The 27,969-nt window shown below is 37.0% G+C and overlaps 2 protein-coding genes across 4 annotated transcripts; both read right to left on the minus strand.

Moving 5' to 3' along the window:
- Nucleotides 1–10,446, minus strand: LOC141364352 (von Willebrand factor A domain-containing protein 5A-like). The gene is made up of 18 exons (XM_073868922.1): nt 10,311–10,446; nt 9,526–9,575; nt 9,147–9,349; nt 8,824–9,046; nt 8,287–8,450; nt 8,074–8,188; nt 7,777–7,955; nt 7,584–7,672; nt 7,353–7,497; nt 7,158–7,237; nt 6,930–7,044; nt 6,670–6,828; nt 6,500–6,603; nt 6,194–6,411; nt 5,829–5,894; nt 2,678–2,817; nt 2,470–2,593; nt 1–2,373 (listed from the first exon to the last, which is right to left on the minus strand). The coding sequence occupies exons 2-18, from the start codon at nt 9,566–9,568 to the stop codon at nt 2,294–2,296; spliced, it is 2,247 nt and encodes a 748-aa protein (XP_073725023.1). The 5' UTR covers nt 9,569–9,575; nt 10,311–10,446; the 3' UTR covers nt 1–2,293.
- Nucleotides 10,447–14,818: 4,372 nt separating this feature from the next.
- On the minus strand, nt 14,819–24,330 carry LOC141364350 (von Willebrand factor A domain-containing protein 5A-like). Of its 3 annotated transcripts, none has more exons than XM_073868917.1 (18): nt 22,817–23,492; nt 22,569–22,612; nt 22,276–22,478; nt 20,062–20,284; nt 19,507–19,670; nt 19,294–19,408; nt 19,003–19,178; nt 18,829–18,917; nt 18,598–18,742; nt 18,388–18,467; nt 18,189–18,303; nt 17,944–18,102; nt 17,761–17,864; nt 17,455–17,672; nt 17,140–17,193; nt 16,945–16,998; nt 16,557–16,801; nt 14,819–14,955 (listed from the first exon to the last, which is right to left on the minus strand). In XM_073868917.1, exons 2-17 carry the CDS (start codon nt 22,609–22,611, stop codon nt 16,608–16,610), a joined length of 2,136 nt encoding a protein of 711 aa, XP_073725018.1. In that variant the 5' UTR covers nt 22,612; nt 22,817–23,492; the 3' UTR covers nt 14,819–14,955; nt 16,557–16,607. The 3 variants fall into 3 exon arrangements, with proteins under 3 accessions (XP_073725018.1, XP_073725020.1, XP_073725019.1); XM_073868918.1 differs by lacking the exon at nt 14,819–14,955 and adding an exon at nt 14,962–16,447 and having other exon boundaries at nt 22,817–24,330; XM_073868919.1 differs by lacking the exon at nt 16,945–16,998 and having other exon boundaries at nt 22,817–23,487.
- Between the last annotated feature and the right edge of the window lie 3,639 nt (nt 24,331–27,969).

The following is a 27,969-nucleotide window of genomic DNA, read 5'->3' on the forward strand; positions in this document are numbered from 1 at the left end:
ACCCACCCTAATAGTTCGTTTACTATGTCGAAAACCTAGTAAAACCATGGTTAGTGTAGTAAAATCATGGTTTTGCTGAGAGTACTCAATACACTAAAAAACAATGGTTACTATACTTTTACCATAAAACCATGGATAATTTTCGAAAGGGAAAAATTAATCGACACGCGCGGCAAACGCCTCGTGCAGTATGAAACCAAAGTAGGCTGCTACATATCACATCAAGAGCACAGTGCCATATCATATTATAAAAAGCTTTTAAAATAATAACACTTAATTTATTACATAAAAAATAAAACGTACAACAGTATAATAGTAGGGGTTCTCCTTGGAATATGCTGGAATAATCTTGTATGTTTCTGTTATCTTCTAAAACAAAGCATGTAAGTAAGCAATAAGGTACGAGAGGCTGTGCTGCATCGTGAATAAGTAACGACGCGAAGCGGAGTGCCTGCAACCCCTTCAGCCGTTACTTATTCACAATACAGCACTTGCCTCGAGTACCTTACTGCTTTTATAAAACGGTTACCACACAATATTAAAGTAAAAAAAATATTAGTGCAACTTTCATGAAGTTAAATCAATAAAAGCATTCCTTCCGCTAGAAAAAATAGTCCCTGACTGCGAACAACAACATGAAAGCTCAAATAAAAACAACAAACTGTTCTCAGACTTTGTCTCATTATATGTTTATGTGTTGCTAAGGGTGTTGCTAAGGGCGGAGTGATATTAAATAGAACCGTTGGGTAAAGCGGTCATAGCAGTGTTTTATTGTGAATAAAGCACACCTGTTGACCAATCAGAATCAAGGATTGGAACTAGCCGTTTTATAACTGTAATTATTATGACTTCAGCTGTAGGAAGTAGGAAATTACATAGAATATTTTCATAAGCTCATGAGGTTTGTTGCAAAGTAAATACCAAACCCTGATAGCACACAGTACATCTCAGAGAAGTCTGATCCGTGTTTATCTCTGCAAGGTGGATTTTTTAATTGTTTCCTCATCCACAAACTGTTTCCTGACAGATGTCATATAGACATATTAAAGATGTCTGAATTAGAATGTATGTAAACAGATCTTTATAAAACCTTTATCAGATGTTTTAATACACCAGGTGACGTCTAAATGCAATTCTCGAACATTTCTTAAGATATTCTCAAATAACTTAAGAACATCTTAAATTTTGTCTAAAGAATAAAATTACAAGCTTTGAAATTAATTGTTCTACACGGCTTATGAGGTAAAAGAATACATTTATCCGTCCATTAATCTTTTTACCACCTTGCCACCATTACCACCATTAAAGGTGGGGTGCATGATCTCTGAAAGCCAATGTTGACATTTGAAATCACCTAAACAAACACGCCCCACCCCAATAGAATCTGGACCTTCATTTGATAGACCCGCCCTACACATACCCAGCCCAGGCAACGATGTCAGTAGACACGCCCCTTACTGCTGGTTGGCTACAGGTGTGTTTTGGTAGCCGGCTGGACTCCCTTTTCCAAAGTGTTTTTTAAAAATCACACCCCCGATTTCAACACGATATATATGATGTGTTAAAGAGCACCAATTACCAGGTTCACGGTTTTACATTTCCTTTGATGTGTAAGTGTGTAGGCTTATGGTTCATGAAATGTGTATACAGTAAATAGTGGTTAAAAGTGCATATTTTTTATTTTTCTTGCCAAAAATAACAATCGTTTCGCTAGATAAGACCCTTATGCCTCGTTAGGGATCGTTTTGAGTCCTTTGAAACTGCAATTTTAAACTGCATTAAAAGTGTTAAGTGTTGGGGTCCATTAAAGTCCATGAAAATGAGAAAAAACCTGGAATGTTTTCCCTCAAAAAAACATAATTTCTTTTCGACTGAACAAAGAAAGACATCAACATTTTAGGATGCCATGATGGTGAGTATTATCTGGAATTTTTTAAAAGAAAATAGACTAATCCTTTGAGATAAATATTAAAACCTGGAACAAGAAGAAAAACACAATTTATTATTTAAAATATGTGGTGAATTAAAAGATTGTGTCTAAGTTTTTTTCGCACCAAGTCAATCACAATTTATATTTTATAATCTTTTCCACACCCTTTGGACCCGAGAGGAAGATATGACTTTTGAAAGCTGTAGTAAAGTTGCAAACCACCAAGTTGGATCCACATGAATAAAATCGATTTTTGAAACAATTTGATCATTCATAATATGACCCCTTACAGCTAATCATATGAATTAAATTATATGTATGAGATTCTGAGATCTTTGGCTTTCTAGCAGAACACTGAAGTCTTCAGATTCCCAAAGTTTCTTCTTTCACCTGACATCCCAGTAGATGATTCCCATCACACACACACTGAGACAGACTGACCACTGAAACACACACAAACACACACATCACTTCAGTTTAATACTTGACCAAACGTCTCTTTATCTGCTGATGAATGTCGTCTGGTTTGGAGATCTCACCGTTCTGAGAGCCGATCCATGACGCCGCCTTCATGGCCACAAACTGCCACTCAATCTGTTGCTGTATTTTATAGCCGTATAACCAGATGAGAGACAGAAGAGTGGCCCACACTGACCCATCCACCTGTAAACACAAATACACACACACCGTACACATGCATGTATTATCATCTTTCATTGTTTCATCATGTTAAATCATATGTCACACCTGTGCTGGTTTCTGATTGGTCAGCTCATCTTCAGTCTTTCCAAACACTCGAGCCAAAGCAGCATTCAGTTCCCAGCAGCCTGAAGCCTTTTGAAGAGAAATCAGCTGAAGTAAAGGATCATCATGGAAATCAGATTCTGCTGAACACACAAGCACACAAAAATATTCAAAAAGAAAAGAATCACAACATGCATTTTACTTGTAATGTGTTTACATTCTGCTACGATTACACCTGTCATCCACCCTACTATAGAGTTTTCAACCCTCAGAAAAGAAGTGTAGACAGACTAACCAAAGTTATGTAAAGGAAGGCATGACTGCCCACATTCGTTCCCTTATTGGGTGTTTTGGATCATTATGTATTCCTCCCTGATACCGAAAGATGCAAAAAAAAAGACTTTCTTACTTAGTATTTTTGTCTTGTTTTCAGTAAAAAATATCAAAAAATTCTTAAATTAAGATGTATTTTCTTGATGAGCAAAATGAAAGGAAAATAAGCAAAGAATTCACCAATGGAATAAGAAAAAATTTATTTCATTAAGTGTTTATGAAAAAGTAAACTTATTTTGTTTTTAAAATATTTTTCTATATTGGCAGATTTTTTTGCTTATTTTAAGCACCAATTTACTTAAAGTTTATATTTTTTGTCTAAAAACTAGACTTATTTTCCTAGGTCATTTTGCTCATCAAGAAAATACATCTTAATTTAAGGATTTTTAGATTATTTTTACTGAAAACAAGACAAAAATACTAAGTAAGAAAGTCATTTTTTGCATTGTGACAATGGAATTGTTACACTGCAAAAAAATTATTTTCAAAAAAAAATTTGTCTTTTTTTTTCAGTAAAAATATCTAAAAAAATTTAAATTAAGATGCTTTTTTTGATGAGCAAAACGACCCAAGGATATAAGTCTAGTTTTTAGACTCAAAATATCAAATTTAAGTGATTTTGTGCATAAAACAAGCAAATAAATCTGCCATTTTTATTATTTACTGTCCCTCAGTAAATAAGTATTTATTATTTAGCATTATTTTTATTATTTTAGCTTCCACATTTATTATAAACTGAGATTCATTTTATATAATCTAGTAAGTAAAAGAGAATAATGAGTTTGTTGTACTTTATTGTTAACATTAATTAACTAATGTGATTGTAAAATGCGTTTTATTTATACATCCACTGATATTTGGATATACATTATTAATGAACATAATTAAAATAATTGTAGTATTTAGTCACAAATATCAATCCAGTTCCTTCAAAAAGTAGAAAACATCCATTTTTGAAGACAGAAATAAACAGTAATTAATTCTGACTTTAAATGTAAAAATAAATGCTTTAACATATAATTACACAAAGTGCTTCCAAGTGCATGCATGCGCCGACATGATGCTTGTGTCATTAACTAAAATAAACTAACTAACCCTGGGGAACACCTTCAGAGTCAGCTAACTATATTTACATAACCTGAAAGTTACCTCTGTTTTTGGAACCGCAAGCAGAGATGATCCGGTTACTCTTCAACTTACATAACCTGCTTTCTGGAATACCCCCACATTTGTTATATTGCTTTTCACATACTATTATAAATTATTTAATGGGCGGATATGCGATCTATGTCCTCATTTGCCCCAAACTAATTTAATATGTTAATTTAGTTCATTTTTTCTGCCTTGAAAAGCCTTAAATACATTCATTTTAACATTTTAAATGCTAAATGTGTAATACATCTTTGTTAATTTTTGGCCAAAACATTTATATTTTTATTGTGGTGTACTCCTCAGGTCCATTTTGTAAATATGTGGTGGACTCCACCCCAGAGTTTCACACCACAATTTTGCTATTGTTAATCTATATAAACAAAATAAATAAATAAATTAACAAATAAAAACATTTAAAATGCTACTAAACATCGCCAAAGAGTGGGTCTGTGAATTATCTTAAATAATACATTTGCATACCAAACAGTTAACAGGAACTTTAAAAATGTTTTATAGCCTACATATAATACACATAAGTTATAATGCTAGCAAACACAGAAGTCACCAGTGTCCCATAAAACTTTAATTTAAAATAAAAACAATAAAATAAACTTAAAGAACATCTACATGGACTTAATTGTCATACGTTTTTTATAAAAACCTGTTTATTTGTTGTAAAGTAGTACGTTATCTGAGAAAACAAACTTCCTGTTAGATGAACATTCCTGTCAGTATTTGGCACTCGCAATGTTATTGATGTCAGATGAGAAACCCTAAAACTGATTGTCATATTTCAATGTTGTTTTCATAACTCTTGTTTTTATAGCAACTGAAATGAAAACGGGTCTCAGTTAAAAAAAAAAAAAACGGTCCAGTCAGACCGCGTTCTGCTGTGCGCAAGTGAGTTCAGTTAAAGGCGGGAGGCGTGTTGTTTTTATTTCCCCTGTAGCTATAGAGCAGCCCGCGTGGTGCATTTAATCTATTTTGACTTATTTTAGGGACAGATAATTGATAAATCCAACGTTTACACTAAAAATGTTTTTAACAAACTAAAATGGTTGCATTTCATTTTGTGGCGTGTTTTTTTATGCACAAAATCACTTAAATTTGATATTTTTGGTCTAAAAACTAGACTTGAAGAGTTTCGTTGCAAAACGAGATAACTCCGTTTTTTATAATTTTTTAGAAATCTCGTTTTTTGGTTATGCAATACAATTAATATCAATTCAACTGCAGTTGGTTTGTTTTGATTTAAGCCTTCAAAACTTAAAAAATACAGCTAGGCAGCAAAACAAAATAATAACATGATAAAAGAATAATAAACATGTTTTGACAAAAATGTTTTGCAACGAAACTCTTCACTTATTTTAATTTAAGAGTTTTTAGGTATTTTTTACTGAAAACAAGACAAAAATACTAAGAATTTTTTTCTTGAAAATCATTTTTTGCAGTGTATTGCGGTTACCACAGACATGGCTAAAACATTGCTCTGGTGGTTATTTTAAGATATTTGACAGGTCTTGTGTGCGTTTATCGAAACATAATGCACACATGGAATATTTCTCAACCAATCAGAATAAAGCGTTCAACAGCGGCATAATTAAAAGAAAATATTATATTACAATATAATTCCATATCTATGTAATTGAATAACTAAGTTTTTGCTTACGTGCGTCCAGTCTGTTGCAAGCACCGTCTGCTTCGATTCCATCACATTCGATGTAACTTTCATACACTTACCAGCTCATTCAGACATTAAGAGAAAACAGAAGTAAACAAATAAATACAATTAGAACAAATACTTTATTATAAATGAAAAAGCTCTGTAGGGTAACCAGCATACACACACATTGTATATTAGACTGCATATCACAACAAAAATTACATACTGTATGTACAGCAATGTGTGTCGTCATCACTGTAATGTTTCAAATCAAGTGCCTTTAGATGATTTGGATGTGACAAGAATGTCTAAAAACCAAACATTTAACAAAAGATACAGAATAACACATAACAAACAGTAAGATGACGAACCTTGTATTGGTACTCTTCTCTGTATCAGAGGTCCTTTCACAGCCTCTCTGTTGTGTTTATTAATGGCAATGAAGGCTGTATGAACACTGCTCACTCCTGCTTCAACACTGATCTCCACCATCCTCCTCCTGATATTCTCCTTATTTACACCTCTTGTCCTCTCCTCCTGCTCCAGACAGCGAATCAGAGACCGGGCCGCCAGACGATGGATGGACAACCTGCAGAGACATTGATGAAAAGTTTAATGAATCTGAGTGTTTTTGAATGAATCTGAATCAGGATGAATGTGTTCTTTGTTTATGTTACCCAGTGTCCTCAGTTGGTTTAAGGCAGAAGTGAAGCTGGTTTGTTACTGGTTGATCTTTCAGGTTGTATTGAACTATCACTGATCCTTCAGAGCTTTCTGAACTCTATCACACAGAAAACTATTTATCTACAAACCCATGACCAGAAGATAAAAACCTGAAAGTTCTCACCTGTCCTTTAAGTTGGGCAAAAATATGTGACCTTTGACCCAGGAAGATTGCACTGATAGGTGGAGACAGTGTGTCAACAGTAATGCCATCTGGTACTTTCCACTGTACTGAGATCTTGTTCACTGCAGGCTGAAGAGCAAACCTGAGAGACTCCATCACCTGATAACATTTGAAGAGAAATAAAACAATCTCATACAGATTCAAACCCTCTACATTTACATCATCTCTTGTTTCAAACTAAAACTCATCCATAATCTCACTTTGGGTTGCATGCGGTCTGTGCCTGTGATGAACTGGGCGTGTCCAGATCCCTCTCTGGCCATTCCTGTGATGAGGGCGGTACTTGCATCCTCACCAATCCCGAATGAAAAACACCTGAAGATACGACAACAACTCAGATACTCAAACACTGCAGCTTATTTTAGAAATGTATAATGTCATGGACTAATAAGGCTAGATGAAATATAACGAGACAAAGAAATTTGGACCTGTGAGTTTGAGCATGAAGTCTCACAAGATCCAGAACCTCTTTAGTGTTCTTCACCTCTCCATCAGTGAAGACAAACAACTGTAGAGAGAAAATACATTGAAAATCACTTTTCAAGTCTCACACATTCCGACAAAAAGTTTAATGCTTCAGGTTTGTTTTCGTGTATGAATTGATGTATTTTTAGGTGATGCACCTGTCTGGGGTGTTCAGGGTAACCGGGTTGACTGTAGATGTGTTGGAGAGGTTGTAAAATCTCTGTGCCGCGCATGTCTGCTCTTATTTCACTGACTTTCTTCAGTGCCTGATCCATTGTGTCCTGATTGTACACAACACTCTGACTGCAATGACACAAACATTAAAATCCTCTCACATGATGAATATAACAAAATAACAACTTCAGAAGATTTAGATTCTAGTTACTAACGGGAAGAAGGACTCAAAACGAGAGCCAAATCCATAGATATTAAAGTAACAGCCCATGGGCAGACTCTTCAACAGTAACAGCAGAGTTTCCTGCAGACAGACAGACAGATATTAAAAAGTCTTATTCAAATACATTTACAAAACTTAAACTCTCTGTGAACAAAGGCATTACATTTAAAAAAAAACTCTCTTACCTTTGCGCTTTCTATAAGCATCTGTGGTCCTTTCCAATGATGCATCATGCAGTCCATACTGCCTGATCTGTCAACCAGAAAAATAAATTCACCTTGAGTTGTTACTAATGATGACATCACTTTCTCTGGGAATTCTGGGTACAAACTTATCATCACCACTGGGTCACTCATCAGAGAACCTGAAACAGAGAAAGAAGTCAATGACTGATGTGAAAAACTAAAAAATGATTGCATTTTGTTTTAAGGTATGAATAAAAATGTTTAGTTTCTATCAGATTGATGTACTGTAGTCTGTACCTGGTTTTGCAGTGTTCACTCCTGCCTCCACTATAGCAGTGGGCTGATGGGTATTCTGATAGTACAGAAACAACTCAACATCTTTATCAAACTTGTGACCAGAACTCAGATTCACCTAAAACACAAACACACAAATACATTATTACAGGCTTTAAACAACATTATCTCTGTAAAATACACACACACATATAAACTGTATTAAGCCCACAGTACCGTTGCCTGAGTGTGATCAGAGTTGAGGAACACAAGAGGATCCAGAGTACAGTTGGACTCTAGTTTGGAGATGGGGTTTGGAGAGCTCACATGAACACTAAGAGTCAAAGTGTAGGGAACAGAGTCACATGACGAAATCTCTGAAACTATTCCAGCATCTGAACCTGAGGACGACACAGAGAGTGTGTTATAAAAACAATCTTTAAACTCACTTATTACTGTAAATCTTGTGTATTACTGTAAATGTGTGATATTACTGTAAATATTGTACGTTGCTTTAAATGTGCATTATTACTGTAAATGTTGTGTGTTACTGTAAATGTGTGGTATTACTGTAAATCTGGTGTGTTACTGTAAATGTGTGGTATTACTGTACATCTGGTGTGTTACTGTAAATGTGTGGTATTACTGTACATCTGGTGTATTACTGTAAATATTATGTGTTATTGTAAATGTGCTGTATTACTATAAATATTGTCTGTTACTGTAAATATGTGATATTACAGTGAAGTGTTGACAGCTGTTGAAGTGCAGTACCTGCTGGTGTGTATCTGGGGTTGAGTACAGCAGGCAGACAGAAGCGCAGCGAGTGGTCGGCCTGCACAGAGAGCTCAGTGATGTATGTGATGGTGATGTCAGCGTTCTGACCCGGTGACAGACACCCAACACTCAGTCTGAACACATCAGAACTTTCTTCACTCTCTTCCAACAGAAACACCTGCTGACCCGAACTCACAGCATCATCATACCAATACCTCGCCTGCAGTTCAGAGAGGGAGAGAAAGAGTTTAAATGACAGGCAATAAATGCAAATTATATTTAAATGCTTTGGCTTTTTTCCTTTTTGCATTTAGACTCGCAGTTTGCTTCTTCTGAACCTCTGCCACAATCTCCTGATCTCCGATCTTGGCACTGAAGTGACAGACAGCAGCATCAGCAGGCAGAGGAAACACAAACAAGGCCTCCAGGTGGCGCTCTTCCTCATTCACATACTGCAGAGTGGAGGTGACTGTAGCTACATGACTCTTCACCTGCACCTCAACACTGATGCTCTTCAGGGGAACTGACAAGTAAAGAATGAGAAGAACATCTGTCTGTCCATAAGGGAATTGAAGTACTGTATATGAGACCCCCCCCCCCCCCACACACACACACACACACACACATGTAGAGACAGATAGATGTTTGTAAAATAAATAGTGAAATAAGATTTATGAAACAGGTCTGATGAGTTCATACCTGACTGTTTTTCTTTTGTCACAAGACCACAGCAATTCATCATTCTGACTCTGCAAGGAAATAAAGCTTCACTTCAGGTTACTGTAAATATAAACTGCGGAGAACGAAATCCAAAAAAAAAAATTTTAAGAGAGGGTACATAATATTAAAATGAATGCATTACACAAAAGAAAAACGTATCCACTTACAGATAAATGTAAATCCTTACATTTATGTGTAACATTTATCCTTACATTTATCTAAAGTTGATGGATAAAATGTAAAACTATTTCAGACAGTTTATATAGCATATAAGGGAGACATGTAGCTATGTCATTGATTATTATTGGTACACTGATTTTAATTTAAAATATTCACTATACGCTTATTGTTTTGTGGCCATTCCCAGAACGTTAGTTTTTGGTTAACAGAACGTTATTTTTAAGGGTGTTTTTTGTTTCTTTACGTAAACAGAACATTAGTTTTTGGTTCCGAAAACGTCCCTTAAACAGCAGCTAACGTTAGCGGAACATTTCCCGAATCAGAAATGTATATACGTCCCCTTAACTGCAAGGTTATTAAAAAATACCTCAGTATCACACACATATTGTATTTAAATAACACTGTAGGCTATTTTATAAAATATATAACTAACAAATGACTTCAACACAACTTAAAACAGATATTAATTGAGAGATAAATAAACATTTCATTCAATTTAGATGAACATATATTACAACTCCATTATTGTCGCCTCTGTTTTTTGATACAACAATCAAATCAAAAGGCAAAAGCTCCTCACTTACCATCATAAGACGTGTCAAATCGATCGGCAATCACTAAAATATATTTTGTTCTCACATATTTAAGTTACTAAATGAAAAAATAAAGAGATAAAAGAAGTTAAGTCTCTGAGGTAAAATTAAACGACCAGTATTTTGCTTACCACAGGAGAAAGCGCGTGAGTAGAGATGCGCGCGAGACTTGCGCACTAAAGGAATACAATGGGTTTAATGAGGTTTTCACTTAATTTCCTCAAAAAATCGAATGAATAATCGAATGAATAACATTTAATAAATTGACGTGAAGGCAAAGCGTAACATAGCTACGCTATGTAAGATATCCATATTTAATATGTATTTAATAATAATATATACATATTTGTTATATCTTATATCTAAAAAACAACCTGGAACGGTCTCATTATGTTATAAAGAAAACCCTACAAATAAAAAAAATAAAAAAAATAAAAACCTACAAATAATAACATGTAGGGACCGTTCTGGGAAGGTTCTCGTTAGGTTATAAAAAGAACCTAAAGGACACGTTCATAGAACGTTCTTATTTGTTTCGCACACTGTATACAACGTTGGTTCAACCTTAAAAAGTTACTTGGTTGCCTTAACATTTTGCCTTAATTCAACTCAAAATATTAGTTGACAACTATTTTTAGACAACTTTTTGAGTTAACTAATATTTTAAGGTTAAATTAACTTAAAATAGTAAGTTACCTGCAGAGGCGTCATGCCCATTCAAACTAAGGGGGCATGTGCCCCCTTGGTTTTTTTGAGCCAATGGATTTTGCATCCAACCTCAAAATCAAATAAGCGTCCATTAATCTGTTATTTGACTTTTAATCTATTTAATATGCACACTATTATACATTCTGTGCTGCATCCTTGTCACTTTTCGGAGATTTTCGCCGTTTTGATAGTGTTTTGATCAGGTTACATTACTTTTATTCTGGCGGCAGCTGGTGCTGCACTCAGCACAGTCGCAGACGTCATCAGCGTCTGGGCGCGCGCACGAGCTCTCTCCTGTTGCTGGCTTGCTGCTGCATTTGGCTATCTGAGGAAGTAAAACGTGTTAGAAACGCTCACAACATTTCCAAACCCCAGTACGGTAATGTGCAGTTAACCTCCTCTGTGTAGAAAATGTATGGGTTTTAAATGTGACCGTCTCAACGTTATATTAGTAGAGATTCATCTTCTTGGCACAACGCGGGCGCGGAATCTCACATGCTCACATATGAGGTAAAATTTAATGCAAAAATCCGTTCCTCTAATAATTTTATCTAAACATGTTTTTTTTAAATCATTATTGAACATTAAAATCAATCACGTGTCTATAGCTTATGTCATTTTCGTTGTTTATATACTTTATGGATTTAAAATTACATTAATTTTATATGATAATGCAGTTGTTGTGCAAAATGCATTAATGACACAATTAAACAAGCCATTAAGACTTAAATAAATAAAACATGCCGTTTCAGATGTAAATATGATGCAAATGTGTCATTATTCCGATTGAATAGTATTTGATATAAAAGTTAGTCATCACTTTTATTTTGGAGGTTTTTGCATGAAAGAAGGGGTTTTCAGATTGTTATAAATGTTAGTGCCATGGAAAAGACTGAAAGCTCTATAATATTTCGTTTGATGTCTGTGTATGCACAAAAATTTCTGTGAGCTGTTGACACTGTGCCCCCTTAAAAAAAATTGGTGCATGACGCCCCTGGTTACCTGGTTGCCTTAAAATGTTAAGTTGAACTACACTGCAAATTTTTTTTTTTTTTTGGTTAATTTTTGTCTTGTTTTCAGTAAAAATATCTAAAAATTCTTAAATGAAGATGCTTTTTCTTGATAAGCAAAACGACTCTAAATAAGCAGTTTTTAGACCAAAAATATCAAATTTAAGTGATTTTGTGCATAAAACAAGCAAAAAAATCTGCCAATGGGGTAAGCAAAAAAATCTTGAAATTTTTTCTGAAACACTAAATACTAAATGCTTGTTTTATGCACAAAATCAATTAAATTTGATATTTTTGTCTAAAAACTAGACTTATTTTCTTGTGTCGGTTTGCTTATCAAGAAAAAGCATCTTAATTTAAGAATTTATAGATTTTTTACTGAAAACAAAACAAAAATACTAAGAATTTTTTTCTTGAAAATCTCTGAAAATCTTTTTTTACAGTCCAAAAGTAACCAAATGCAAACCATATGGGAACGTTCTGTTTGCTGGGTATATTACTCTTATCACATTACTTTATCCTTAGTGGTAATCTTAGTGATCTTATTACTTACACAAATGTCTTAGAAGACTCCTTCCGTGGGCTGTCCTGAAGCTAAGGTTAGAATATTAGCATGCAGACTTCTTGTCCTGTAAATGCATAAAGTTCGCAACTAATACTCTAAATCAAAGGCACACCAAGTCTTCAGCAATTACACAAGAAACAAGCAATTAAGCTAATGTCCCAGTTTCTGTCAAACTGATCAAACTTCACCCTTTATAGTCACCAAGTCCAAAAATCCCCTAACATTCCAATCTTGAGAAACGCCCGGAGCATCCTGCATTGCTGCCAGTGCCAAATATTATTTTACATATAAAGAGATATTATGTAATCTATCATAATAACAAGATATCATGTCCAAAAAATTACTTTTAAAAGTAATGCATTACAATATTAAGTTACTCCCAAAAATGTTCTCATGCTTAGGTTACATTTGCATTACTTTTTCTTGGCTGAGATTTGATCTCTTTCAGGTCTTGCAGGTGTTTTTTATGACTGAAAAGTTCTGCATTCAGAAATTGCAGATTTCATCACAAAAAATTTCGAGCTCTGGCCATCTCAGTTTCTGACTCAAACTGTTCCCACACAAGTGTGTACACATAGAGTGCATAATGTAAATACTTTAGTTTAATTCAGTACTTAATTTTAATAATTTTTAATCAAATTACATAGGACATAATTTTTAATCGAATTAATTAAATTAAAAAAGTAACTTGCATTACTTTTTTTAAAAGATAACTCAAATATTAATGTGTAAATTTAAAAAGTAATGCGTTACTTTACTCGTTACTTCAGAAAAGTAATATTATTACGTAATGCATGTTACTTGTTATGCGTTTCCCCCAACACATATCATCTCATTAATGTCACATTTTTCTAGTTAAAATAACATATTTTCCATATGTGAAATATTATATCATTTAAATGAAATATTTTCTCAAGCCGTTACCTTAATCAACACTTTAATATAGATTACTTTTCTTTGAATTTAGTGGTTACATTACTTTGGTGTATATCATAATACAAGTTACTGGTGTGGGTTACATATTAAGCTATATATACACTGCAAAAAAATGATTTTCAAGAAAAAAACATTCTTAGTATTTTTGTCTTGTTTTCAGTAAAAATATCTAACAAATCTTCAATAAAGATGCTTTTTCTTGATGAGCAAAACAACCCAAGAAAACAAGTCCAGCTTTCAGACCAAAAATATCAAATTTAAGTGATTTTGTGCATAAAACAAACAAAAAAAAATCTCCAATGGGGCAAGCAAAAAATCTTGAACAATTTTCTTAAAAAGTAAATTCAAGAAAAATTCAAGGGAAATTTGCTTTTACCATTGGCAGACCTTTTTGCTTGTTTTATGCACTTAAATTTGATATTTTTGACTAAAAACTAGACTCATTTTCTTGGGTCATTAATATTTATACATTTTTTCTTTATACTGTAAATCTACCTCTGTGATAACTCCTTGTGTCCGACATCTTTAATAATTAAAATTAATAATAAAAAAGAAAAACAAGAACAATAAATATGTCAGTATTTTTTATTTATATATTTAGTATTTTTTATATATATTTACCATTTTATTCAGGAAGAAAGACACTTTTTAAAATATGTGGTTAATTAAACTAATTTTTTTTGCACCAAATCAGTCATCATTTATATTTCATAACCTTTTCCCACACCCGTTGGACCAGAGAGAAGGTTTTGAATTCTGAAAATTGTAGTGAAGTTGCAAAGCACCAAATTGGATCCCCATGGATAAATGAAAATATTCATAATAATATAACCCCTTGCAGCTAATAATATGGATTAAATGCCTTCTGACATCGCAGAAAGTAGAAACACTGAAGTCTTCAGATTCCCAAAGTTTCTTCTTTCACCTGACATCCCAGTAGATGATTCCCATCACACACACACTGAGACAGACTGACCACTGAAACACACACAAACACACACATCACTTTAGTTTAATACTTGACCAAACGTCTCTTTATCTGCTGATGAATGTCGTCTGGTTTGGAGATCTCACCGTTTTGAGAGCCGATCCATGACGCCGCCTTCATGGCCACAAACTGCCACTCAATCTGTTGCTGTATTTTATAGCCGTATAACCAGATGAGAGACAGAAGAGTGGCCCACACTGACCCATCCACCTGTAAACACAAATACACACACCGTACACATGCATTTATTATCATCTTTCATTATTTCATCACGTTGAATCATATGTCACACCTGTGCTGGTTTCTGATTGGTCAGCTCATCTTCAGTCTTTCCAAACACTCGAGCCAAAGCATCGTTCAGTTCCCAGCAGCCTGAAGCTTTTTGAAGAGAAATCAGCTGAAGTAAAAGATCCTCATGGAGATCAGATTCTGGTGGATACAGACAGACACACATACAGATGTATAAATTAACCGTACTGATATTAAATACAAAACTGTTGCAGTCTGACTTTAAGATAAGAGCTTTGGAAATCACAAGGATTATTGACCAGTATGTGACCAGCAGGAATTTTGCCATCTGTGTTTCACATATATTTGCCTAAAAACAACAACACTACTAGCACTTTAGTGCAACTTAGTCTTACCTTTTATTATTTAAATCTTATATTTTTGTACAGAAACATCAGTCGTGGCTCAATCTGTGCTGTGTATACATACATGCACATACAACAGCCGCTACTGCTCCAAAGTCTATGAGATAAAAACTGCCCTTTTGTGATTAAGCTTTTGTAGGAATTAAATCAGATCAGAAGAATAAGAAGATGTTTAAAGTGGTCATATTATGCTGCTAAAAAAATACAGGGCTCCCACACCTTCAAATTCAAGGACTTTCCAGGTCCAATACCCTTAAATTCAAGGACTAAATTTGGTGACACATTTCAAGTGAGAGCAAGGTTACATCGTGTTACCTTTAAAGATACATTGTTACAGTTCCCTTTCGAGGGAACTCGCGCAGCGTCATTGCGGTGACACTTTGGGGACGCTAGGGGTAAGTGCGTCTGAATCTGTATATCAAATTCAAACAATGGTGAGGCTTAACAACAAAGACAGGGTGACACGGGAAGTATATCTGAAATATTGCCAAAGACGGCGTTACAGGGACACAGGAAGTATGGCAAGAGAGACGCAGCGTCTCGTTCCCTTCTCAGGGAACAACAGTTACATACGTAACACGAGACGTTTTCATGTGTCAAACACAACTATGCAAAAAAGCATTTTGGTATGAATCAACATTCGTGTACAGAAGATATAAGCATTTTAAAGCAAACAGTTTAGCACGTGTGCTTAAAAGTCTAGAATTTTTATGATATTTTCCAACACTACACAGGAAATAATATGGATTTTTTTCTAGAAAACTCCTTGTATAAAATAGATTCAAGCACTTTCAATGACCTGTGTCTATGTATGTATATTTTCAAAAACTTCCAAGGGCTTTAAATTATTTGCCCCAGACTCGTGGGAACCCTGAAAATACATTACTTTGTGTATTTGTTGTAATGCAATGTGTTTATGCGGTTTAAGGTTTAAAAAAATAATAATTCCATTGCTTCTCTATGCCCTGACCTTATGAAACCCGTTGATTTTTACAAAGCTAATCGTTTTTAAAAGTGCGGAATTCTTTGATTGGCCAACTATCCGGTGCATTGTGATTGGTCGAAAACCTCAAGCGTGTGATGAAAATGTTATGCCAGACATAAACTGTGAGAGGACTAAGCTTGTCTGGTCTGTATCGGAGGTCCTTCAAATTCCTTCATGCTGGCAATGTTTGTATCAAAACTGCTCAAATTTCCTTGATCAGGGGCCATCATTATAAAGTTTGTTTTGAGATAACCCCTGACGGGAACTCCTGCGCTCATATCTCCTACAAATAAAACAGCTTCTTAAATATCACTCCTAAACCCTCAACACAACAACTCATTAAATAATAAATAAATAAAAATCTTTGTACAGTGACTTTGTATTTCTCTTACTTGCACATGCATTAGCCATCATGGGCATAGGCCTTCTCCTCATGGGTTTCACTAAAACACAAACAACCAATTACTATCAAACACTGCTAAACCATGTCCACACATTGAGAAATAACACAAATATACAAATACAAATACAAACACAACAAAGAAACAAAGCAGCAAATCTCTGTACAGTAACTGTCTGTTTTTCTTACTACAGTTTCTATTCGTCCTGTCTCTAGACCTGTCCGGCGCAGACCTCCCTAAAACACAAACAACCAGTTATTATCAAACACTGCTAAACCATGTCAGCACATTGAGAAACAATACAACTATACAAATACAAACACAACAAAGAAACAAACAAAGAAGCAATATCTGTACAGTGACTGTGTGTTTCTCTTACGGTTACAGACGTCATCATCCATATTGCGCATAGACCTGTTCGACATACACATCACTAAAACACAAACAACCAGTTATTATCAAACACTGCTAAAGCATGTCAGCATTGAGAAACAATACAACTATACAAATACAAACACAACAAAGAAACAAATAAAAAAGCAATATCTGTGCAGTGACTGTGTGTTTCTCTTACGGTAACAGACGTCATCATCCATATTGCGCATAGACCTGTTCGGCATACACATCCCTAAAACACAAACAACCAGTTATTGTCAAACACTGCTAAACCATGTCAGCATTGAGAAACAATACAACTATACAAATACAAACGTAAAGTTTAAAAAGTTTAAAATAGCCAGAATAATAAACACAAAGTCAATAATAACACATCTGCTCATCTAACCCTTACATCTAAAATTATTAAAATAAAAACATGTGTTTTGTAAAAGGTAAAAAAATTATTTGAAAACTGTAATTTTAACAATCATCAAACAGTGAGATGACTTATTTTGTGTTGGTACTCTTCTCTGTATTAGAGGTCCTTTCACAGCCTCTCTGTTGTTTTTATTAATGGCAATGAAGGCTGTATGAACACTGCTCACTCCTGCTTCAACACTGATCTCCACCATCCTCCTCTTGATATCCTCCACATCTACACCTCCTGTCCTCTCGTCCTGCTCCAGACAGCGGATCAGAGACCGGGCCGCCAGACGATGGATGGACAACCTGCAGAAACATTGACGAAAAGTTTAAGGAATATGACTGTTCTTGAATTAGTCTGAATCAGGATGAATCTGTGCTTTGTTTATGTTACCCAGTGTCCTCAGTTGGTTTAAGGCAGAAGTGAAGCTGGTTTGTTACTGGTTGATCTTTCAGGTTGTATTGAACTATCACTGATCCTTCAGAGCTTTCTGAACTCTATCACACAGAAAACAATTTATCTACAAACCCATGATCAGAATAAAAAAATGACAAACCTCAAGCTGAAAGTTCTCACCTGTCCTTTAAGTTGGGCATAAATGAGTGACCTTTGACCTTGAAAGATCACATTGATGGGTGGAGACAGCGTGTCAACAGTAATGCCATCTGGTACTTTCCACTGTACTGAGATCTTGTTCACTGCAGGCTGAAGAGCAAACCTGAGAGACTCCATCACCTGATAACATTTGAAGAGAAATAAAACAATCTCATACAGATTCAAACCCTCTCTTGTTTCAAACTAAAACTCATCCATAGTCTCACTTTGGGTTGCATGCGGTCTGTGCCTGTAATGAACTGGGCGTGTCCAGATCCCTCTTTGGCCATTCCTGTGATGAGGGCAGTACTTGCACCCTCACCAATCCCGAATGAGAAACACCTCAAGATACAAATCATCAATCAAATCTTCAATAATTTACTGTCATGAGCTATTAAGTGGAAATGTAAATAAAGAGAAATGTACCTGTGAGATTTAGCATGAAGTTTCACAAGATCCAGAACCTCTTTAGTGTTTCCCACCTCTCCATCAGTGAAGACAAACAACTGCAGAGAGAAAAAATATCTTACAAATTACACTTAACTATCTGAAAAATGAAAGCCTGACAAATTTGAAAAACTTCAGTCTTTTTAAATGCTTCAGGTTTGGTTTCTGATGTATTTTAAGGTGATGCACCTGTCTGGGGTGTTCAGGGTAACAGGGTTGACTGTAGATGTGTTTTAGGGGCTGTAAAATCTCTGTGCCGCCCATGTCTGCTCGCATTTCATTGACTTTGTTCAGTGCCTGATCCATTGTGTCCTGATTGTACACAACACTCTGACTGCAATGACACAAACATTAAAATCCTCTCACATGATGAATATAACAAAATAACAACTTTAGATGATTTAGATTCTAGTCACTAACGGGAAGAAAGACTCAAAATCAGAGCCAAATCCATAGATATTAAAGTAACAGCCCATGGGCAGACTCTTCAACAGTAACAGCAGAGTTTCCTGCAGACAGACAGATGTGTACAGATATTAAAAAGTCGTATTCAAATACATTTTTAAAATTTAAAATGTTTAAACTCATTTGTACCTTTGCACTTTCTATACGCATCTGCCCTCTTTCCCCATGATGCATCCTACAGTCCATACTGCCTGATCTATCAATCACAAAAATAAACTCGCCTTGAGTTGCTAATGATGACATCACTTCCTCTGGGAATTCTGGGTACAAACTCATCATCACCACTGGGTCACTCATCAGAGAACCTGAAACAGAGAAAGAGATCAATGACTGATGTAAACATCTAAAAAAATAATTGTATTGTGTTCTTAAGGTATCAAAAATTTGTTTTAGTTTATATCAGATTGATGTAGTCTGTACCTGGTTTTGCAGTGGTCACTCCTGCCTCCACTATAGCAGTGGGCTGATGGGTATTCTGATAGTACAGAAACAACTCAACATCTTTATCAAACTTGTGACCAGAACTCAGATTCACCTACAACACAAACACACAAATACATTATTACAGGCTTTAAACAACATTATCTCTGTAAAACACACACACACATATAAACTGTATTAAGCCCACAGTACCGTTGCCTGAGTGTGATCAGAGTTGAGGAACACAAGAGGATCCAGAGTACAGTTGGACTCTAGTTTGGAGATGGGGTTTGGAGAGCTCACATGAACACTAAGAGTCAAAGTGTAGGGAACAGAGTCACATGACAAAATCTCTGAAACTATTCCAGCATCTGAACCTGAAGACGACACAGTGTGTTATAAAAACAATCTTTAATCTTACAAATTACTGTAAATCTTCTGTGTTAGTGTAAATGTGCAGTATTACTGTTAATCTTATGTGTTACTGTAAATGTGCAGTATTACTGTTAATCTTGTGCGTTACTGTAAATGTGCAGTATTACTGTAAATCTTTTGTGTTACTGTAAATGTGTGGTATTACTGTAAATATTGTGTGTTAATGCAAATGTGTGGTATTATTGTAAATCTTGTGTGTTACTGTAAATGTGCGGTATTACTGTAAATCTTGTGCGTTACTGTAAATGTGTGGTATTACTGTAAATCTTGTGTTTCTGTAAATGTGTTATGTGGTATTACTGTAAAGTGTAAACAGCTGTTGAAGTGCAGTACCTGCTGGTGTGTATCTGGGGTTGAGTACAGCAGGCAGACAGAAGCGCAGCGAGTGGTCGGCCTGCACAGAGAGCTCAGTGATGTATGTGATGGTGATGTCAGCGTTCTGACCCGGTGACAGACTCCCAACACTCAGTCTGAACACATCAGAACTTTCTTCACTCTCTTCCAACAGAAACGCCTGCTGACCCGAACTCACAGCATCATCATACTGATCCCTTGCCTGCAACACAGAGAGAATTTAAATATGAGGAAATAAATGCAAATTATGTTTAAATGCTTCTGCTGTGTCATTTCCTGGGGGTTTGTTCATGTAGGTGTTTAGACCGAGGGGCAACCTTCTGATTTCTCTGATGAAGCCAATAAGGAAAGTGACTTGAGGCTGGCTCCAAAAGGGAGTCAATTCCCATAGACTCCCATGTTAAAAATGCCCAACTTTACAGTAGAAAATAATATGTTTACAGCCTGGTACAAAACGTGTTTTTGGTCTAATTTTAGCTAATTTGCCCTTCATGACAACTGTGAGGGGGGTGAAATGTTTTGTAAATCATCCGTTTAAATTATATTAAGCCTTAAACTTCTGCATAATTAAGGGCGTGGCCGCTTGAGTGACGGTTAAACAGCCACTGTGGTCACTAGAATCAAGCTAGGCGGGGGTGATTTCAACAACCAGCCACCTCAGCTTCACCCATGTCCCGCCTCTTTACCCATTTTCGGTGATTTGCGGTGACGCGCAGCCAAGATGGCGACTTTAAGTTTCAAAAACGATTTTCACAAACCAATGGGTGACTTCACCGACACTACGTCCATATTGTTTAAAAAAGATGGACGACGCCCGTTTGCTCTCATCCATTGGTGAAAAATGAAGTCGCCGATGTCCCGATACAGCGCTGACATCTTGGGTCTTGAGTCTACGCAGTAGCGATTTCGGGACCAGTCCTACACAGTAGTGAGCAGGAAGTTAAGATGCAAAATCAAGGTCCCGCCCTCGCAGAATGGGCGTATCACAGCTGTCAATCATGACGTGACACCACCGTTTTTATAGCATTAAATAACTATCTAAAAGCGAACTTATTTTAAAAACAAACACTTGAATTTACATCAGGTGATAAAAACTACAGTACATGACAGAAACCAGGTTCGGAAAAAAGATAATAGAAGTGTAAAGTCTAAAGTTCCATTAAATAACATGGGGAGGCGGGGTTTATGACATATAGTAGGACCAGTCACTGGAGGGCGATCGAGACGTTTTGGCTTTACTTTTCAGGGCTTGTACTTTTCAGGGGGCCGCGAGCTACTTATTACTTGCGCACGCCACTGATTTAGCAATGAAGAATTTACAACGAGACACATGAGAAAGCATCATTATCATCAATCAAGTTATCATAAGATATGAAAACAGTTAAAGTTATGGCGGTTTAAGGTGCTAACTACTTATGTTAAATTAAAATAATAAACCAATGAAGTGAACTGATCACAGTATGTTACGGAGCATTTGTTTTGTGTAGGCTAAATATGTTTACATTTTGCATTATTCTGTTTTTCACGTTTACAATGTTATGAAATCAGCTGAAGTAGTACCTTAGAAGTCATTTTTGATGAGGTATGTCTCTTGTGTAAAAAACGGGAGAAAATAGATTTTTAGGCTACAGAAATTGTTCAATTAATTTAATTAGAAACACTGCAAAAAATGACTTTCTTATTAGTATTTTTCTCTTGTTTTCAGTACAAATATAAAAATTCAAGATGCATTTTCTTGATGGGCAAAATGACCTAAGAATATAAGTCTAATTTTTAGAACAAAATATCAAATTTGTGCTTAAAACAAGCAAAAAAATCTACCACTATTAATTCAAGGAAAATATGTTTTGCATGTTTTAAGCACAAATTCACTTAAATTTATTTATTTTTTTGTCTTAAAGCTAGATTTTTCTTAGGGGATTTTGCTCATCAAGAAAATGCATCTTGTTTTAAGATTTTTTTAGATATTTGTACTGAAAATAAGACAAAAACACTATTAAGTAAGAAGAAAGTCATTTTTGCCGTGAACCCACAACAATAAAATAAAGAACACTTAAAAAAAAAAAACATTTTGTCCCCATTTTTTAATTCATAGATAACAACAAATGAGATTTTAATAATATTTTCACCATTTAACTAGGACATGTCCCCGGTTTTCATTTTAAAAATCTGGTCACCTTAGTTTAGACTCACAGTTTCTCTATCTTGAACCTCTGCCACAATCTCCTGATCTCCGATCTTGGCACTGAAGTGACAGACAGCAGCATCAGCAGGCAGAGGAAACACAAACAAGGCCTCCAGGTGGCGCTCTTCCTCATTCACATACTGCAGAGTGGAGGTGACTGTAGCTACATGACTCTTCACCTGCACCTCAACACTGATGCTCTTCAGAGGAACTGACAAGAAAACAAATATGACAACAATCAGTCTGTCTGTCTGTCAAATAAACAGCTTAAATGAAAGACAGTAAACAGGTGAGTTTATACCTGGCTGTTTTTCTTTAGTGACGAGACCGCAGCAGTTCATCATTCTGACTCAACAGGGAAAATAAAGGAAATAAAACTTCACTTTAGGTTACTGTAAATACAAACTGCGGTCTAGAGAAGATCATAAAACCTTGTTACATTATTACCTCACATGAATAAGGTAAACGGAAGACAAACGGGTAAATAATATATACAAAGCTATGAATCCTGTCAGCTCTTGTCAAAGTGAAAGTACATCAAACACGAACCTCAGTCGTCAAATATCCTCAGAGAGAAACACCAACAAATAAATAAATCAGAGCTGGAAACTTCAGATGAAGAGTTTAAATGTGACGATGACGATTACAGAAGTTCTTGTGAGAAACATTTCCCAAAACGACTCCTAAATCCCAGACAGGGGTGTGTTTACGGGAATCTTGCAGAGCGCAGCGAGTCATAACCTGAAAACTACGCCCACCGGGGGGAAACAACCCATCCGTCTCCATTGACTTTGTATTGCGAGAGGCTCCCTTCTTGTCATTTCTGGTTAAAGCTGCCGTCGGCAACTCTGGAGGATTGAGCAGTTTCCAAATGTTTCCAATTTCATGTCCCTCCCCCCCACTACCTCCGAGCAACCTCCCTCCTCGAGCTCGTTCTCGTCAGCGCGTGTGCACCAGTATTAGGAGTTGTGCACACCAAAACTTTTACGCCCGCGGCCAGCGCATGTTTTCAATTGTTTCCAATGGAAGCTCAGCGTTTTTCAAATAAGCCAGCAGCTAGCGGTTTTCTTCTGCGCTGAAAACCGGCACCCGTCGGTTTTTCCGCGCTCACCGCTGAGCACAGAGAGTTGAAAAATGTTAAACTTTGGATAAAAAGCTCCGCTCGTCGGTGTCAGTTCTCAGGCGGCCGTCCAATGACAGTGGAGGAGGGGCAAGACAAGTATTACAGCAACCAACCGTCTTACAGCTGACGTATCAGAGCTACAAAAGCGCTTAGCTGAAGAAAGCTGGCACTCAGCTGAAAAACAGCTGGCATTCGGTGTTGTCCAGGCGTTTTCAGCCGCGTTTAAAAGTTTTGGTGTGCACAACCCCTTAGGGGCGTGCACACCAACGCTTTTACGCCCGCGTCCGGCGCATGTTTTCAATGGTTTCCAATGGAAGCTCGGCGTTTTTCAAATAAGCTAGCAGCTAGGGTTTTTTTTCCGCGCTGCAAACCGGCGCCCGGTGGTTTTTCCGCGCTCAGCGCCGAGCGCCGAGAGTTGAAATGCGGCTTTCACATAGGATGCGGTGTGCGCTGCGCTGCGCTATGAAACCCATTCATTTCAATGGCTTGCGCCGCGCGAGGGCGGTTTTTTGTTGCGCCAAGCAAAGCGCGAGCGCAGCGGTCAAAGTTCAAAATAGTTTAACTTTTGCGCTGCGCTCTGTGACGATTACCTGCGCGGCCAATAGAAACGGGGCATCCAAACAAGCAAAATGGACGAAAGCTTATACTCGGGATTCTCAGAGCTTTATAATACAAGTGTATGCTCCTACAGACGCATCGGAAGGAAAGCCGTGTCATGGAAACACGTAGCAATTCAAGTTGGCATGTCAGGTGTGTTTTAAGTCAAGCAGCATTGTTGTAGGTAGGCTTAAAGTTACGTGAAATGGAGACGAGCAACATCAGTCTCTGTATTCCTCATCGACTATTTAACGCAAATATAAACACTGTAGTAATTTATTGAAAACCCCGCCTACTTTGGTCTGGCTATCAGAGCACAAATCGTTTGGCTGCGCGGAACCCAGCGGCGAGCGCAGCGCACACCGCATCCTATGTGAAAGCCGCGACGTTCAACTTTGGAAGAAAAGCTCCGCTCGTCAATGTCAGTTTTCACACGGCCGCCCAATCACAGTGGAGGAGGGGCGGGACATTACCACAGCAACCAACCGGCTCGCAGCTGAAGTAGCACAGCTACCAAAGCGCTCAGCTGAAGAAAGCTGGCACTCAGCTGAAAAACAGCTGGCATTCGGCGTCCTCAAGGCGTTTTCAGCCGCGTTTAAAAGTTTTGGTGTGTCCAGCCCCTTATTGTGAACGCATACTTAGCAAGAACACTTAGATTACTTGCATAAGGGGGCGTGCACACCAACGCTTTTACGCCCGCGGCCGGCGCATGTTTTCAATTGTTTCCAATGGAAGCTCGGCGTTTTTCAAATAAGCCAGCAGCTAGCGGTTTTCTTCCGCGCTGAAAACCGGCGCCCAGCGGTTTTTCCGCGCTCAGCGCCGAACGCCGAGAGTTGAAAGATGTTCAACTTTGGAAGAAAAGCTCAGCTCGTCAATGTCAGTTTTCACACGGCCGCCCAATCACAGTGGAGGAGGGGCGGGACATTACCACAGCAACCAACCGGCTCGCAGCTGAAGTGTCACAGCTACCAAAGCGCTCAGCTGAAGAAAGCTGGCACTCAGCTGAAAAACAGCTGGCATTCGGCGTCTTCAAGGCGTTTTCAGCCGCGTTTAAAAGTTTTGGTGTGTCCAGCCCCTAACACTCCGAAACACAATCAATGGTTGATAAAGCACAATTACCTGTTGAGAAGAAATGTGGCAAGCTCTGCATCTAGCTTGAACCCTTTAAAATCTCGTAGATTCCTCCACCTTTCAAATGCTGGTCCGATATTGATCCTAGTTTTATTACGGTCACGGTCGCTTTCTATCTTTGTTTCCTTCTTTTCATTGGTTGTTCTCCTAGCTCTGGTTGTTAAGCGAGGAATCGGAAGTTTGTTAGTGAATGTTCTCTCCGCCATCACGCTGCATTCAATCCAAAAACCTGTGAACTTCAGGCAGATGCATGTGATATTGTAACGCGCGCGAGGGGGAGTGGGATCTGTGGCACGTGCAGGTACTGTGATTGACAGGCAGATTTACACAGCACTGTGCTGATTGGACCAAATGAACCGGCCTGCGCTGATTGGACCAAATGAACCGGGAGCGGTGGATTTTTGCAAAACAAATAACAGGCTCCAGGTGGAGCTAGAAGCGCGGGGTTTTTTCTTAAACAGTCTAATTTATGTTGTTCTATCGGAGCATAGTGTTGGTTTCAGTGAATATGATCAAAAAATATGATCAAATAAGTTGCCGACCGCAGCTTTAACAAAAAACAGAAGAATGCATAAAAGCTGCGTAGTACGGACGCCGAGAGAGGACATGCACTATTATTATTTTTGCTTGCTTGTTTTCTCGTGATCATGACTTAATTTTCTCATGATCTCGAGAAAACGATCTCGTTATCCTGCCATGATAATCCAAATGTCATAATGTAATTTCCTGTTCATAATATTTATTCTATTTTGAAGTAGACTGCTAATGTATAGGGGTTGGGGTCTTCGCCGTTACCACACTAATGTGTAGATAGACTAATATATAAATAAAGTTGGACGTTCATGTTCGTGAATTTAGGGACCATCTCTAAAGTAATACTGTACACGTTTCTATCGTCAATAGTATTTAACAGTTTATTTAAATAAATATCAACAATCTAAAAAGTGTGCATTAGCTGACAACCACATAAGCACGTTGGTTTTGTGACTGTTTGTTGGCTTTCAGTCATTCCATTTAAATGCTGTTAAAACAAAGTAGAAACGTGTATTGAGTAACTTAAAGACGGTCCCTAAATTCACCACTGTAAAATTGTAAATATTGACAAATCTATTTCAGCTTGAGCGATCTCTGATCCAAGTAAAATCTCATTTGTTCATCCATGCTAATTTAGCAAAATATGCTTTGCTGTTTACAAACAAAACAACACGTTCTATCGAGTACACGCAAGCTTTAATCTCATCTCAACTTTTGTTATCTCGAGATCACGAGAAATTAAGTCGTGATCACGAGAAAACAAGCAAGCAAAAATAATAATAGTGCATGGCCTCTCTCGGCTTCTACGGAGCTTCTGAGGGGACATTTGCAAAAAAATAAATAAATAAGACTTTTGCGTGCTCACGAGAAACTATCGCGTGCTCACGAGAAACTATTGCGTGCTCACGAGAAACTATCGCGTGCGCTATTTATAAAACAGCATCTAGATGGCACTGTGTTAAATGATTTGTTCGTGTGTGTAGATACAATTCAAGATATATAGGCTTACAGTTGGAAATAATAAAGACATAACCAAATTTCTTGTCTATATTGGAGGTTGTATGCTATTTAGACTCCGTGCCTTCTTCACTACTTGAGTAGTCACTTTGGTAAAACAGACTTCTAGACTTTAAAATGCATTTTAAATATTGTTCAGTGATTTTATATATGTCCGAATGCTGTAGAGACGATGTCTTTAATTAAACCCACATTTAAAGGTTAATTGTGTAATGGAAACATATATGATAAAAATTGCATGGGGGCATTGGTCTTGTGCTTAGAGCGCGTGACCCTCCAGAATCAGCAAACCCAGCTCAAAACGGATAATCAGCTTTAGAAGTAGGCTATTCGGCTCCTTTTTCTCTTTTTGTAAGCGATGCACGTGCTCTTTAAATAATGCTGTTCTATTAATACGTTTTTTATCAATAATGTAAAATCAAGTGCCGGGTCCATTTAAATGTTGTTGTATTTGATATCCCGCCTGTATTCCCTAAAATACGCCGCCTCAATATAATTCAGCAATTCATCATCCGCATCACTCTACAACTGTACATTCAGATAAACCAAACCAGCACTGCAAAGTAATTAACTTTATCTCACCTCTCAATTGAGCGCGTTGCTATGTATTCAGTAACCTTGGGCGGTGTCCGGGCTGGGCTCAGCTGGATCCGGCTCTGAGGCGCTGGTCTATGATTTGTCCAAAAACAAACTATCTCGTTTCAATAAATAAACTCACTCAGAGACTTATTTAACAGAAAGTTTACGAATCGCCATAGACAGATGGCTTCGGTTTAATGAACAAAGTTTTTCATAACAAACAATATCAGCAACAGAAATAAAAATACGAGTAGTCTTCACCATGAGGAACGGCCCAGATCTAACTGGGCCTCCCACATTTATAATGCTCAAACCCCCCATGATGACACCAGGGGACTTTCAGCCTCTTTCCTTATTCGGACACAAATCTGTTTGCTTCTCTCTTTAGTTATGCCCAGACTTCCTTTCTTAAGCAAGCAGTTCATGACATGAAGCAACCACAAAACACACAAGTTACTATCATATAGAAAGAAAAATCAACTCAATTCCTTCTAGAACAGATTTTATTAAAGATTCAACTTCTTCCATCATATTTCTTAAATTTGCCCCTTTATCGGGTTCAGTTGCGGCCCTTTCCATTTCTCGTATTAATTTTATTAACATCTTATTTGTCCGTTCTTGGTCCTTAATCATTTCGATCATTACTGTTGTAGTTCTGATGAGCTCTTCTTTGCTTATGTGAGCCTTTCTGCCGTCTACCCTTTTGCTCCTCCTTCGTCTC

The sequence above is a fragment of the Misgurnus anguillicaudatus genome, chromosome 6, assembly GCF_027580225.2.
Source record: "Misgurnus anguillicaudatus chromosome 6, ASM2758022v2, whole genome shotgun sequence".
Taxonomy (NCBI): Eukaryota; Metazoa; Chordata; class Actinopteri; order Cypriniformes; family Cobitidae; genus Misgurnus; species Misgurnus anguillicaudatus.

Excerpts from the sequence above, each read along its gene's own strand:
- LOC141364352 (XM_073868922.1), bottom strand. The coding sequence starts at position 9,568 with ATGATGAATTGCTGTGGTCTTGTGACAAAAGAAAAACAGTCAG. Across the intron at positions 9,047-9,146 it reads AGGTTCAGAAGAAGCAAACT|GCGAGGTATTGGTATGATGA; the intron begins GCGAGTCTAAAT and ends TCTGAACTGCAG. Across the intron at positions 5,895-6,193 it reads GAGAAGAGTACCAATACAAG|TGTATGAAAGTTACATCGAA; the intron begins GTTCGTCATCTT and ends TGAGCTGGTAAG.
- LOC141364350 (XM_073868917.1), bottom strand. The coding sequence starts at position 22,611 with ATGATGAACTGCTGCGGTCTCGTCACTAAAGAAAAACAGCCAG. Across the intron at positions 18,743-18,828 it reads GATTTTGAGTCTTTCTTCCC|TCAGAGTGTTGTGTACAATC; the intron begins GTTAGTGACTAG and ends GTGTCATTGCAG. Across the intron at positions 16,999-17,139 it reads GGATGATGACGTCTGTTACC|TGATGTGTATGTCGAACAGG; the intron begins GTAAGAGAAACA and ends TTTGTGTTTTAG.